Here is a 14,825-nt window from a genome sequence, read left to right on the forward strand (position 1 = left end):
TCGAGTGCAAACATGATAAGTGATAATTTAACAATTTATATGACTCATACACGGCCACATACACTAATTAATTATTATCGCATCGAATATAATGTATTTGAACTACCATGATAACTAATATATCTATTAAGAAAAGGTTAGGAGGCAAAAAGTTAAAGAACTCCATCATTAAAATTTGCTATAAAGGGGGACCAATATGCCACCAAGTCCTAAGGCAGACAAAGGCAAATTACCAATGCAAATGGATGTTGAGAATGTCTTCCACATGACTGGAGGGATTGGTGTCACTAGCTATGCAAAAAATTCCTCACTCCAGGTCTTCCCCCTCTCTCTCTCTCTCTCTCTCATGGTTTATTCATATAATCGATCTGTACCACTTTTTTCCTCATTTTGTATTCTAAATGTTTGTTGAAATGCAGAAGAAGGCGTCTGATATGGTGAAGCACATAACCACAGGAACAATACAAGAACTTTTTCTTGCAACCACCCCAAAGAGCATAGGCATAGCAGATTTGGGTTGCTCTTCTGGACCCAATTCCTTAACCACCATCAAAGACATAGTTGAAGCTGTTGAAAGGAGCAGCATCAACATCTTGCACCCACTCCCAGAGTTGCGAGTGTACCTCAACGATCTTCCAACAAATGACTTCAATTCAATCTTTAAGGCCTTGCCAGAATTCTACAGGGAGCTTAGAAAAGAGAAAAATGGTGGGTGTCCCTCCATTTTCATAGGAGGTTATGCCGGCTCCTTTTATGGAAGACTTCTCCCCAACAATTGCTTGCACTTTGTCTATTCATCCTACAGTTTGCACTGGCTCTCGAGGGTGAGAGTATTTTTTCCCTTTTATCTTTTGCTTTAGGCCTTTTTCTTGCTTCAGTACACCATAACTAGAGCTAGCTAGCATTCTCATCAGTAGTCATCAACAAAGACATTAATAACTTAATTCTATGTCATGCAGGTTCCTCCAGCTCTTTACGATGAGCAGGGCAGGTCCATAAACAAAGGCCATATTTACATCTCTCGATCAAGCCCTCCACAGGTTTCCCAGGCGTATTATAAGCAATTCCAGGAGGACTTCAATTTATTCCTCCGCTCACGCTCTGAGGAGCTTGTTGTTGGAGGACGAATGGTGCTCATCTTGCTGGGTAGGAGAGGTCAAGATCATGTCGACAGGGGCAACTTTTTCTTCTGGGAACTTCTTTCCCGCTCTTTTTCCAAATTGGTTTCACAGGTATACTCTGGTTCTTACCGTCTAGGCCACTCTGGTTGCCTCTTTCTTCCTGTCCTTTTTTAATGGCTTTTTTTTTTTTTTGTTGTTGTTTTGTTTTGTTTTGTGTGGAAATTTAAAGGGAGAAGTTGAGGAAGAGAAGCTAGATTCATACGAAGTGCATTTCTATGCACCATCAAAGAATGAAATAGAAGAAGAAGTGAGAAAGGAAGGTTCTTTTGGGTTAGACAGGCTGGAGATGTTTGAAATAGAGAGGGATCAGAAGGATGGGGAGAACTATGGAAAGGCAGTTGCCAGGGCGGTTAGGGCCATCCAAGAATCAATGATTTCCCAACATTTCGGAGAAAGGATTTTGGACAGTTTGTTTGACAACTACGGAAGGATGGTGGATGAAGAAACGGCTAAAGAAGAAATCAAGGCCATGTCTTTTGCTATTGTTCTTAGAAAATTATGATGCCAAGTAACCCAATATTGTAATTAATGAACTTATGTTTGTTATTTAACCATGTGTGTTTTGCAATTTGCAGTCATCGTAGGTAATGTGCCCAAATGCCCTTTTATCCAGCCCTAATTTTATGATTTACTTTTACCGTAGTTGTTAGTAATATTATAGTTTTTGCTATAAATTTCTTATAAATTGGCTTCGGTTGCATAAATTTATAGAGAGATACAGTAAAAATTACATTAATTTGTAAATAGATTACATTCAAAATTGTAATATTTCAAACAATTTTTTTTTTTTAAAAAAATAATATTATCACGTACTTTTGTGGTGGAAAAAGAACTTTCTAATCGACCAATTATCATCCATCTTTTATTGTTGGGGCGTGTTCTTACACATGTGGGTGTCGGCTTAACCAATTCATCATCAACCACAGTTAAATCACATTTTCTGTTTATTGATTTATTATTATTTTTTCGTCTTTTTAAAATCATCAGTCGTCAGTGCAATCACATATTCAACCATAAGATAAGAGGAAAGTGGGTGGGTTGACGTTCAACCAGTACTCCGGCAACAAGTGTCCAAAATAAAAATCCAAGCCCGTCAAAAGCTGGTCGGCTAAGATTGTCAAGTCCACTCGTTTGATCCCTTTTGTTTTACCATTTCTAGTCAGACCAAATTAACCTGGTAGTCATCAATCATGATGAAGCCTTTGGTGCTCACTCTTCACGCGTAGATAGAAAAAAAGGTATCTGGTAATTCTCTGGGAAAAAGGATTTGGAAAATCAAAGTTTTATTCGAAAGGAAAAGGAAAGCCAAAACTCTTGTTTGAGCAATTTCTATATAACAAAATTCAAATATGTATGTTGAAATTTTGAAATCCTAATATACTTTTTAGTAGAATAGTTTATGAAAAATATATACTTTCGCCCCTCCAACTATCACTGTAATATTTAAATTCATCAGACTATCATCTTTTGTCAAAAAAAGCTCATCCATAATTTAATGTGAAAAAACTTTTTTATGGCAACAGGGAATGAGCTATTCAAAACTCACTCACACATATAAATCCTATAAATTTTTTTTCTTTTCATATTTGTTATTCAAATTACTACTCATTCGAATAACAAAATTATCTAGAATCTCTTATCTTTTCTTAGTCCCTTGGGTGACGAGTCGTTAGTGGATCAAAAGAGTAGACTTTGACCAACAACCCAAATTGAAGGACTCTTTTAGTGTTCCCTATCCTCTATCCTTCAACCTGGTGTTGTAAATCAATAAAGCTTCCCTTCGCATGCAAAAAGAATCACAATAATTGTTGGGTCTATCACTTAGCACCATTCTCTCTCCTATTCAGCGCAGATAAAGCCTTTTTCTCCCCAATTCCCTTGCATTGCGTAGGACAAAAAAAAGGGCATTGTCTCCCACATCGGCTAAGGAACTGGAGAAGAATGTGTTCTTAAGCACCACAGTCCTCGTCTAGTTAGCTATTGTTTAGATGAAGTACATTTGTAGGTCCCACCTTTGAATCATTCTCTCCTATGCCCAGCTTAGATAAAGTCATTTCTTCGATAAAATGTTAAGAACTATTTTATTTTATTTTTTAAAATATTGGGTTCGAAGAAAAAATAAAAAATAATGGATTTTAGCTATTCTTCTTTGTAGGTAAATAGTCATTCTAATGGGGGAATGGCTATTCTCAAGAATAGTTTGCAATCAAACAAAGAAATGGCTATTTCTATCTATTCTAGGGGTCTTTAAGACTAACTATTCTGCGGTGCCCAAAAATTATTAGAAAAAAACCTTGTAATCTATTTCCCACTTGCTTCGCTGTTTATGACAGATTTCTGAATCAAAACAAAGAAGAAGAAGAAAAAAAATGCGTGAATAGGTTTTTAAGAATCAAAATTGGGTTTCTTGGTGGCCAAATTCTACCTTGGGTCAATACCAGATGAGCCCTGCATCCTTTTCCGGAGGGCCAACACCAAAAATGAATAAATCATGGTTCCAGCCACAGAAGATACACCTATATAGACGCACACAGTTGTCGCACAGACATACAGGTACCTGGAGGAAAATGCACACAATAAGTTTCATCAACAAAAATAGATAAATTTAGAGGGAAAAAAATCTCCAAAGGCCACAAAGAATAGGTTGAATTTCAGTTAGGATCACCTATTGATATCAAACCTTGGCCCATGGTGCTAAATGCAAATTCTCATATGCATATTCCAATAATTCATTGATGGTCAACTCATGTCGGGTAGGAAGACTTACTTTGGGGAAAAGACACTCCAAACAAATAGATGATTCCTCATCAACAGCAATACAACTGTGTATGCAGTCAGGAGAATGGAATTCACGCCCAGTGGAACTAGACAGGGAAATGCGAGCATAATCTTGAGAAGATGTCCAGAATCAGCATTCTGAGGAATTACGAGATAGCTTGTGTCCTTCACTGAGATGTACATAACCATGCTAAGAAGAAATAAGATGGGGGATGCATAGGTGATGATGAACATCAGAATGCCAGAAAGTAGTGTCGAGTAACTTGACATGCCCTGGCAATAGGTAAAACAATTTTGGGAAAATTAGAAAACCCATGGCTTCTTACAGTGCAGACAGCAAATGTTTGTGTATTCAAAGGTACTCTCTTTTTTTTTTTTTTTTTTTTGCAAGCTACACTATAGAGGAAGAGATGTACAATGAAGGCTCCAGCAACATCAATTGTAGCCAACGTATTGCTGTTCCCTAAAGCAAAATGGCCTGCCATTCCCAAATAGTACAATGCAGCAATCTAGGAGAAGAAAACAAGAATTTCCCAGCATTAGTTCCTGAAATGTATTTAGTATACAAAACAATATTGCAACTGACCTCAACCCATTGCTTATGATACTGTAAAATATATTTTGGAGAGTAATGCTGGAAACCACATTTTTTATCAAAAAATTATTTCACAATGCTGACATGGCAGTCCCAATCAACTCTTGAATTTTTCAATTTTTTTTTTTACAAAGATTGATTTAATGGTTGGCTGGAAGTGCCACATCAGCATTATGGGTAGTTCTAGCATTACTCTATTTTAAAATGGCATACTCATTACAAAACAACACTGCAAAATACATTAAAAAAAATCCCAGTATTGTATTGCACTGTAAAACACTGTAACTGACCTCAACCCATTACAAAACAGCATTAATCTATCAGCGTGAATGCTAAACTTGCTTTCAACTTATACAAGAGAGGATACCAACATTTAAAACAAAACAATACTGTAACTTACCTCAACCCATTGCTTATGATGTAGACCCCAATAAGAAGAGTAAATCATGATTGCAAAGATTTGCACAAGAAGCAATAATATAGGCGCTGAATTGATTGGTTGTTGGAGCAGTAGCTGCAGAAGACACCAACAGAACATGTATGCCCATCCAGTCACAAATAAAGAATCTTTCAATTCCAGTAGTGGATACTTTTTTTGTATTTCAATAGGAACAGAAGTTGACATGTGGCTATCATGACCTGAGTACGTCCTAGATACACATATAGGCATAAGCCAAGGCAAGGCCATGAAAGTCCCAATTGTGGCAATGCCCAGAACTGCAAAGATGATTTGTACCCACAAGGTAGCGCTACAACTTGATGAGACAAATGCATTTTCCTGATATAACATGATATGTTGCAAAAGCAACAGGCCAGACACCAAAAAGCTAAACCCAACCACCATAACAAGTTTTCTCCTTAACCCTAATAAAGATAGAGAAAACAAGCACAAGCTGATCATCAGGAGGCCAGAGATTAGCTGAATTAATTTTATATAATTGCTCCCAGCCTGCTCAAGCCACTTAGAAATGTCAGGAAGATAAGTCCAATTCACGCCTCCTTGATGCCAGCCTCTCAAAGTTCTTCCAGAAATAACAAGCACAAAGATGGAACACATTTGAAAACCAATTTTCTTAGTTCCATTATACAATCTAAATGAACTTCGTGATTTCTCGGCAGGGAGAGACTGCATTGTTTTACGGAGTAACAACAGATCCAATGTGGAAGTCACAAAATGCCAAATATATTGCTCTTCCTCTACCATGGAACTTGAACCCATACTTATAACAAGGATCAACATAACACCTAAAATAAAAGTCTCGGCTAAATTCCAAGTGTACATGCCAGAGATTGAGTCAAAATGTTGCGTCTCTCTACAGTAAAATTCTTTGCAGATATGAAATATGAGGCACAACAATATCAGACACGAGAGCAGCATTGCTGCAACTCCAAAAGCAAGTAGGTTAACAGGTTTCTGCAAAACAACAAAATAACAAAAATTGTCAATAAAATGAATAAAATGAGAGAGAAGATCAACAGGATGAAATAATTGACAATTTGCTGATGCTAACAACAAAAATAACCACGATTTTTTTTTTTTTCTTTTTTTGGGTAACTTTACTTTAGACCACTGAATTACCACGCGATTTGAGAACCTCCAACTTCAAAACCTCTCAATTTGGACATAACTTTCAATTGCAATCAATTTGAATCACTCCATCAAATTTTAAACGTTAAAAGTGAGACAATAACGTTTATACCCCTGAATTTTTTATAAAATTCCAAATTTACCCTTAATTCCAAATAAAATAAATAAATAAATAAAGTTTTAAAAAAAAAATCAGGGATATTTTGGTCTTTTTAGGGGTAAATCAGGGAAGTTAACGGCTAAATATGACGGAGGGGTTCAAATTGACTGCAATTGAAAGTTCAAGGGTCCAAATTGAGAGGTTTTAAAGTTTGGAGGGGCTTTTCAAATTGTGTGGTAATTCAGGGGTCTAAACTGAAGTTACCTTTTCTTTTTTTTTTTTTTCTTTTTTTTTTTTTTTTTTCACATCAGAAAAGACTTTCAATCAACTCAGAAATTCTTAGAAAGGAATAGACATACATCAGTGACTCTGCGTGATAACCACTCACTTGCAGTTTTCAGAAACTCATAATATGCTGCAACTATGCTGCTGTAGTCTTCCCTACTGTAAGACCTACATAATTTACAAAGGAAGAAGAACTAGGCATCAGCAGTATTTCCAATGAATTTTGTTTTCATGATTACTATGATATAAAACATCATGTACCCACCTAGAGACATCCTTAGACTTCCAGGAATTGTGAAGAACTACTGCATTCCTATATAAGCAACAAACCATGATCTCCATACTCCCATTGCACTTACTTTTTCTGGACCCTTGATCATGACTGAAGCTGTCACACGGGGAATTTTCACATGACAGACCAGGTAATTGTGCTTGCAGTAATCTGAGTAGCTGCCAGGAATTCAACTCCAATGCTTTCAGCTGTTGGTCATCTGTATCCATCAAGAAAAGGGAAACAGCATCAAATCACATTGATACATTATATACTCAACTCAACTAATCCTTATTCCCAATTACATTAGGGTCCACAAGTTCACACATATACACACACACACACACGTAAGAGGTGAAAATTTTCTGCATTCTAGCATTTAATTTGATTAATCTACTACAAGATTTGACACTGAAAAAACTATTAGCAGTCTATTCCTCATTTCAGCATAATACATGCATATATATATATATATATATAGGCAACTAGATTTTTCAGATGTATAATACAGGAACTGAGAAAATGATCATTTAAAAAGGAACTCTAGAAAATTCATCCACATTTGATTCAATTAAATGACCAAACTAATTGAGAAGCAATTGGCGTGGAAGTCGATTTACTAAAGACACCAATGATAATCTCGTTTTAGAAGAACGCTCAAGAAATCACACGAAGCATAAAAATCGTCAAGCCAAGCTCCTAAATACAGTGAGTCGTCAACAGTCTCCAAGAAAAATTTATATGTTCATACAAACTTTTAGACAATGATCCATTCCCATTAATAATTAACACTTCTATATTATCCATCTTATGTATGATTCCTCCCAATATGAAGATCTTTAACACAAAATGTGATAGATACTCAAAGAGTTGAAGTCCAGCTTCCGAATGAAGTTTCAAGTCAATACAAACAACTTCAATTCTTTTGTACTTAACTCAAACATAACAAAAAAAATAATTAAAACTAGCATATGTGATTGAGACCAACCTAGTGGTCCTAGTCAAACGGCTACACACTGCCAAAATCATTGTACCCACACTTGATGTTGTAGAAATGTCGTAGAACCAATTATAAATGCTTCCAAGATAGTGTAACATGAAAAGGGTTATCTTACATACAAAAAGTTGCAAGGCAACAAATAGTATGGACATGGTTGTTCCAGTTCTGGGCGCTCCCATTTAAATTATTAGCGAATGGCATCCTTTGTTTATAACAAAACTTCTGTATTAAGTCATCCAGGTGTAGGAGATAACAGTTTCGCCACAACTTCTACATATTTTAATAACATGAGAGCATCTCTTATTCTATCATTTGATTAATTTCCTGTCTTGTCACTCTTGTTCCTTATAGCTGTCATATATAGCTAACTCTCTATAAGCATCTCCGCTCTTCATCCATCCCTATGAAAAACCATATAACAGACAATGAGATGATTGATTGTGCATAAAATAGATAGGACTAACATATAAATCTAATCCAGTGTGTATAGGAAACAAAGGGTTAGTTTAAACTGTATTTCTGGATTAAAGCTTAAGGTCTAACTTCCACGAGGATAATGAGTAATGAATATCTCCATAATCTAAGGAGCTTTTTCTTTTCATTTTCATTTCATCCAGATCTCTTTCTTTCTTCATATTCTTTTTTAAAATATTTTTTCTTTCTGCAACAGAGAGAGAGAGAGAGAGAGAGAGAACCTGTAAATGACTCGAAAGTGCCTGAGATAAGAACACCAACATTGTTTTTAGGAATTGGCACACCAAATAGAAGAGCTAATGTTGGTGCGATGTCAACCTGGATCACAAGAATCAGATGCAAGTCATTTTGAGATATTACAACCTTGAAATGCAATTATCAGTTAAACAGTTTGAAATGCAAGTCATTGAACATCTGCTCCATCAAAATAAACAAAGAAAACAATTTGAAGGAAGCATAAAGTATGAGCTACCTGAGAAACAGTGTTGAGATTGTAGGATGCATAATCAGAGATGTGATTTCTCAGGCCAACAAAAAGAGCTAAGGAGTCAGTTTCTTCATATGACGAACCCCCATGATTACCATTTTCTGTCATGCCATGGTCACTTACTATCACCTACATGAAAAATTCATAAAGAGGCAGATATCCAAGAAAATTCAATTCCTTGAATCGACATTATAGCTAGAACAGCAAAACAGAAGTTATGACCATGTAAACTGTTAAAAAAATAAACTACAAACACAAGGATATTGCAGCAGAGATCTACACAAAATGAAGATGAAGATAGCCAAAAACTGGCAATGGCACCAACACATTGACAATCTCAACCAGTAGGCATATTATGTTTTGACATACTGCTTAACAATAGAAAGAACATACAGACTTCCGCATGAAAACAAGAATAGCTGCTTTATATGAAGAGTATGCTTAAATATAAAGAGATAAAAACAAACTAATATCAGATAGTTCCCAGATTAAAAGGAAAAAAGTATGGACAGTTGGCTTTTTGCCCTTTAATTCATCATTTGACCTTCAGTATGCTAAAGGGTCACTCTTTTTGCCCCCCAAAAGACGAGATCACCTTCAGGAAGCTTAAGGTCCTAGAAAGTGGGCCAAACATATATCAATTATACATTAAAACTAAATAAGGGTAAAAAGGAGGTATCACTAACCAAAAGTGTCTCTCCTTGGCCATTCTCTTGATTCATGATAATACTTGTATGAATCATCTTCACCACTTCATCCATCTCCAAAAGTTTTGGGGCCATCAAGATGCTGAAATAGTTGAACAAACATCCAAAGTGAAGACTCAAAAATGATAGCATAAAATCATTAGGAAAGGATTTATAGTGCAATACCTATTACGCCCACCAATATGTCCAACATGATCCAAGCCTAGATAATGTAGAATCTGAAACAATAGCTTCAGTTAAAAGAAAGAGAATGAAGTACTATTCTAAGTGGAAATTGAATTCATCACCCAAAATGTCAATTTTATATAATCTTTATGAATTATTACGTAATACAAGCATTAATTTGAATACGGTACACTAAAATAAGAATAATGCTACACACACTTCCACTCTCACACTCCTTGACATGGCTTTTAAAATTATCATTGGATCAAAATCCACTGTTGGACAAACTAAAGTGGTCAATCGCAGGAACTAGGATTTGATTCTCCCACAACCCAATTTGCTTACAATATCTCCATCAATAGGTCCATAGGCATAGACCTGCTCCCGAGGTCTCCAAATGCTAGAGTTAGCTTACGCATTTACACACCATGTTCATGACTTGCATAATGAGTTCAGTAGGCAAATTCTAGCAAGTAATTCTCAACACAAACTTCAAGGTGCTTTACATAGGCGTCACATTGCACTTAGCACCAAAGATTACATCATGGTCTGGATTAGACCTGAACAGTTCCTACCTGGATCCATTCGAAAATTGCAAGCTCGTAGTGCCGAGCCTTTCAAAGTGCTGTAGAGGGTCGAATCCAATGCATATGTCATTGACATCCCACTTGACCATCGTATTAGCTCCACATTTAATGTAGAGGATCTACTTACTTATAAGGGCCAGCCACTTCTTCCAGATGATCTTTTTAAGGACCCTTTACCTGACCTGCCACCAACCCTATACTTGATCCCGTCCAACTACCCCTTCCACCAGCACATAAAGAACATATTGATGCTATTCTAGATGAGAAAATTGTCTTTACCATGGATGGCAAAGTTCAGCGTTTCCTAGTTCGTTGAGAAGGAAGATCACATTTAGATTGCACATGGATCACCAAGGATGCATTGCAGCAGCTTGATCCCAGCCTGTTGGAGTACTACCAGAGCCGCAAGGAGTCACACTCGACAGAGTCGAGTTTTTCCCACCACGAGAGAATTGATGGGGACACCAGACAGAAGCCATTGATCACACGTGTATGGATGCCGACGTTAGAGGATGGCCCAACCCATGACTTTGTGGTTGGGTGATTGAGAGCTAGAGATGATATTATGGACACTTTTGTTATTCTTTTGTTATTTCACATTTTATTTGTTTTGTTATTTATTTTTCAGGTTGGTTATGTAACTTATGGGCTTTATGTTATTTGAGTGGGCTGTCAGCCCAAATATCACTAGGGTTAGGGTTAAGGTTTAATCCCTAGTCTATGTAAACATAATTTTGTACTGTAGTGATTAGCTTTTGATGAATAAAATCATGACTGTCTGTTTTTCCTCGTCTTCTTCCTCCTCTTCCCCTCTTTCTCTTCTCTTTTCTCGTCTAGTCTAGATTTCTGTTGAATGTCCCGCATCACTAAAGCTTTTGGATCATAATGAATCAGCAAAGTAAATAGTAAGGCTCACTAACAAACTCAACAAAAGCCTTATCTGAACTACATAGGTTGGCTAACAAGTCCTTTAATCATTTTTCCCAACGAAGGCTGCATCTTACTTCAGATGTTACATTCCTTCCTACAAAATGAGTCAACACCAAACAGAAAAACTATAATCTTGTCATTGGCTTCTAGTTTGTTATTGAATTCTTTGTTTTATCCTTAAAAGTGATAATTATCATATTTCTGAGGTTTAGCTTAAAAGAGATATTCTCGTACTCCCATAATAGAATATGGAGCAAATTATAAAAGAACTTATACATTCTCAAGATAGCAGCATGGAGAGGCTGTAATACACCAAGAATATACCTAAAATGCTTGATAACAAGCACACATAGAACAAGATGTTTAAGTCCTGAACTCACAGAAATAAAACAGATAATATTTCTAGCTGATAACTCTGTTACTACAGCAAAAAAGTACATCTCATAAGAATCAACAACAATATCCTTCATCGACAAAAGCAGTAGCCAGCAAACATGCTAATTTAAATACATCATAATGATTATCGCCAGTTAAAGTACTAAGAAGATATTATCAGGCTAGATAAGAACAATTTATTACTTATTGATTAGTGACAAAGACTAACCAGAAGATCCCAATCATCTCTGCTTAGCTCATCCACCAAATGTCGAGAAACATTTTGATCTACTTGTACAGTATCCTTTACCTGTAGCAAGAAACAACGTGTCTATCATTTCAATTGCCTTATAATATAGCTTTCATATCTAAGCAACCCCAGATGAAAGATGCAAACTCTTATCCCTAACTTTACGAAGCATTAAAACAGTTCATATGGCAAACAACAACAACAAAATGACTCGTATTAACCATCGAACGAAGTTTCCAACCAGACCAGTTCCTCCATGGAAGAATACTGGCCTAACTAGATATCATGGTAAAAATAATTGCCAACATAGCCAATCTTATTTATGTGAGTAATGCAGGAAGTTTTTCCATTTTGTTTAGGTATGAGATACATATTTTTTCAAAACTGGAAATAAACATTATGGTGAGGAAAAAATATACAAATATTGTCAATCACAATGCCCTTTTTTTTTTGAGTAAATGGTCCCAAAAGGGATAAGGAGAAATTCGAACTAGTGATTTTCGCTTCAATCACAATGCTAACAGTATTAACATGAAGAACTTAGAAGAAAAAAGGTAATTTCATTGGGTGCAACCCACAAAATATACTTACGAATACCTAAAAAGGTATTTAAAAAACACACATGCATGTGGTCGGCGCATGCGCACATGCACACACACACATAGAGAAGCACCAAGGTGATTAGGACAAAACTTATGTATTCAACAAGCTACTAATGCAAAAGACTTACGAAGAAACTACTAACTCCATCATGCCTTATAAATAATCCAGGAAACAACTTGAGCCATGTTTCATCACCAAGCATTACCATCTTCCAACCAAACTTTAAAAACTGGCCTACATAGCAGTGGAGTGAACAAGTTAATTGCATTCCTAGAAGGACTCATAAAACTATATTGGTGCGCCAACTATTCTAATATGATTGCATCAACTAACCAAGAAGATTGTCATCTAATAGAGCCTGTGTGTTAAAATTGAAAGCCACATCCAAGAATCCCCCAATTGCACCAGAAACAATAGCCTGCCATTATATACCAAAATAGTGAGGATTAGAATAGACTTCTACAGGTTATGCATATTTAAAAGATTGCAATTACACCCACCTTCAAACGAGGCATTGTAACAGTTGGAGGCGCAGCCTTAGCATGGTACCCAATTGCCGCTCCATTTGCTAACAATGACTGAATATACGGCATAGCTTCCATCAAAGCCTTGGATGGAGGCTGATGGTCCTTCCCGAGCACAAATTCTGCTGGAAGACCATCAATAACCTAAACTGGCATGCTTGTAAATGAAAAACTGATTCTGATCCATTATACAGCATTATCAACTCCCAACATTTTTTTTTATTTCTAAGGCATTCATTTCAACAGATATGGTTCACAGAAGAAACTTTACATACCATTAAAACTAGCCGGTCAAATGAAGGGATTCCTGACAGTTCCTACATTAAGACAAGCGGCCAATTTCCAATTAGTGACAAATTTTGAAAAAATAATTAACGAACATCCCGAATTGACTCATATTTTTCCATAATATTGTGTCACAGGAATTACAAGAAAAAATAAACAAAAGTTTTACGGAAGAAATCATCTGTTTTTGTGGAAAACTTTCATAAGAACCATGACATTTGAAAACAGAATACTAAGAGATCATCAACAAGCATGAGAGTTGACACCCCCACCACTGAACTAATACAGCACTAAGACATCAACCACGTCGAAAGGAATGAGCGTACTCTTTTGATGTATTCAGAGCTTATAGAAAATGATTTCAAATAGTTATATAACTCTCTTAATGTGTTTTTACTACCATTTCCAGCCAGAAACTTCTACTACTACTATCCCAGTTAGTCAAAAAACTTCACGATAAAAAAATATGCTCGTGATGAATTATTTAATATCAATCATTCCAATCCTCCATTAACTAAAATAATCAACTACTGTTGAGCTCTGTTTAATGCAACGAATTACAGCCTTGGAATTGAAAACAAATGCCACCAATTACAAATCCACAGCTAGTTGATGCATATGTTAACAGATTCAGAACTAAATACCAAATCACATAAAGCACAAATCAATTATGCCTCTTAAATTTTCGATAGTTGTACTTAAAAAAAAAAAAAATTGCAATTAAAATCAAGATTAAATATGAAGGAAGTACCTCATATAGCGCTTTGAGCTGGTCCGGAGGCAGATCTCTCTCGCTCTGGTTGTGCACGGAGTTACACGTCGGCGCAAGGAAACTCTCGGGACCGCTGACATTACCAGAAAAGAGAAAGCTCTTCATTGACAAACTTACAAAGTCTCAAACACAGAAAGAAAAAACGAAAAAGAAAAAGAAAAAAAAACTATCCAATTGTTTTTGAGTCTTGTCTTCAAATTTGGAATGCAATTTTCGTTTCTTTTTCTTTTCTTAGAGTTTATCGGGAACCAAGGGGTACCTGAAGCCGGAGAGGGCTGGTTTGACGGGAAAGAATCCATAAACGAAAAGCGAGAGGCCAATGGTTTGGATTATAACTCCAGCTATGGTGAATAGCGTTAGCTTAGTGCACGTTAACGAAGAAGACATTTTCGAATCAAATTTGAAAATGGGAACGAGAACGAAAAAGAGTACGTTTGATGAGACTTTATGAACTCAGAAAACAACCGAATTCGGACACCTTCACGGGCAAGGGCATTTTCATCATTCTACACGCTACACCTAATTGTTTTCAACAAATAAAAACATTTTTCCCAGAGGAATCCAATTGAAAAAGGACAACAATTCAGAAATCAAAGACTAATTGGACAGAGTTTGCGGTGGAAAAATAATTCAGTTTATTGCAATAATACCATTAATCGCACGCAAAAAATATTTACTCTAAAGTTTAATAAATTCATTAAAAAAAAATTAGAGAAAAACGTTGTCAAAAATTATTTAAAAATAGAAATAAACTCAATAACCCACTTAAGTAATTTTTTTAAATATACTTCTTCTCGGAAAGGGACATTTCTTGACGCCAATACACCTGCCAACTTTTGCCTACTCGTAGATGAAATATAAATTTAAA

At 36.0% G+C, this 14,825-nt stretch overlaps 2 protein-coding genes across 6 annotated transcripts; one reads left to right on the top strand and one right to left on the bottom strand.

Annotated features, from left to right (window-relative positions):
- Positions 1 to 181: 181 nt before the first annotated feature.
- Positions 182 to 1,749, top strand: LOC132171174 (probable methyltransferase TCM_000336). Its single transcript, XM_059582419.1, has 4 exons — positions 182 to 316; positions 420 to 824; positions 960 to 1,232; positions 1,351 to 1,749. The coding sequence occupies exons 1-4, from the start codon at positions 197 to 199 to the stop codon at positions 1,681 to 1,683; spliced, it is 1,131 nt and encodes a 376-aa protein (XP_059438402.1). The 5' UTR covers positions 182 to 196; the 3' UTR covers positions 1,684 to 1,749.
- Positions 1,750 to 3,331: 1,582 nt separating this feature from the next.
- Positions 3,332 to 14,368, bottom strand: LOC132170860 (GPI ethanolamine phosphate transferase 2). 5 transcript variants are annotated; one of them, XM_059581989.1, is made up of 17 exons: positions 14,217 to 14,368; positions 13,937 to 14,030; positions 13,176 to 13,217; positions 12,877 to 12,954; positions 12,710 to 12,794; positions 12,504 to 12,610; positions 11,753 to 11,833; positions 9,632 to 9,684; positions 9,446 to 9,548; positions 8,745 to 8,888; positions 8,494 to 8,590; positions 6,793 to 7,018; positions 6,602 to 6,695; positions 4,955 to 5,968; positions 4,376 to 4,468; positions 3,949 to 4,232; positions 3,332 to 3,738 (listed from the first exon to the last, which is right to left on the bottom strand). In XM_059581989.1, the coding sequence occupies exons 1-17, from the start codon at positions 14,342 to 14,344 to the stop codon at positions 3,603 to 3,605; spliced, it is 2,859 nt and encodes a 952-aa protein (XP_059437972.1). In that variant the 5' UTR covers positions 14,345 to 14,368; the 3' UTR covers positions 3,332 to 3,602. The 5 variants fall into 5 exon arrangements, with proteins under 5 accessions (XP_059437972.1, XP_059437971.1, XP_059437974.1 ...); XM_059581988.1 differs by having other exon boundaries at positions 12,877 to 13,044; XM_059581991.1 differs by lacking the exon at positions 14,217 to 14,368 and having other exon boundaries at positions 12,877 to 13,022; positions 13,937 to 13,981.
- Positions 14,369 to 14,825: the final 457 nt, after the last annotated feature.

This window comes from Corylus avellana, chromosome ca2 (assembly GCF_901000735.1).
Source record: "Corylus avellana chromosome ca2, CavTom2PMs-1.0".
Taxonomy (NCBI): Eukaryota; Viridiplantae; Streptophyta; class Magnoliopsida; order Fagales; family Betulaceae; genus Corylus; species Corylus avellana.

Excerpts from the sequence above, each read along its gene's own strand:
- LOC132170860 (XM_059581988.1), bottom strand. The coding sequence starts at position 14,344 with ATGTCTTCTTCGTTAACGTGCACTAAGCTAACGCTATTCACCATAGCT. Across the intron at positions 9,685-11,752 it reads GAGATGATTGGGATCTTCTG|ATTCTACATTATCTAGGCTT; the intron begins GTTAGTCTTTGT and ends CTATTGTTTCAG. Across the intron at positions 4,233-4,375 it reads ATGTTGCTGGAGCCTTCATT|GGCATGTCAAGTTACTCGAC; the intron begins GTACATCTCTTC and ends ACCTATTGCCAG.
- LOC132171174 (XM_059582419.1), top strand. The coding sequence starts at position 197 with ATGCCACCAAGTCCTAAGGCAGACAAAGGCAAATTACCAATGCAAATG. Across the intron at positions 317-419 it reads CAAAAAATTCCTCACTCCAG|AAGAAGGCGTCTGATATGGT; the intron begins GTCTTCCCCCTC and ends GTTGAAATGCAG. Across the intron at positions 1,233-1,350 it reads TTTCCAAATTGGTTTCACAG|GGAGAAGTTGAGGAAGAGAA; the intron begins GTATACTCTGGT and ends GGAAATTTAAAG.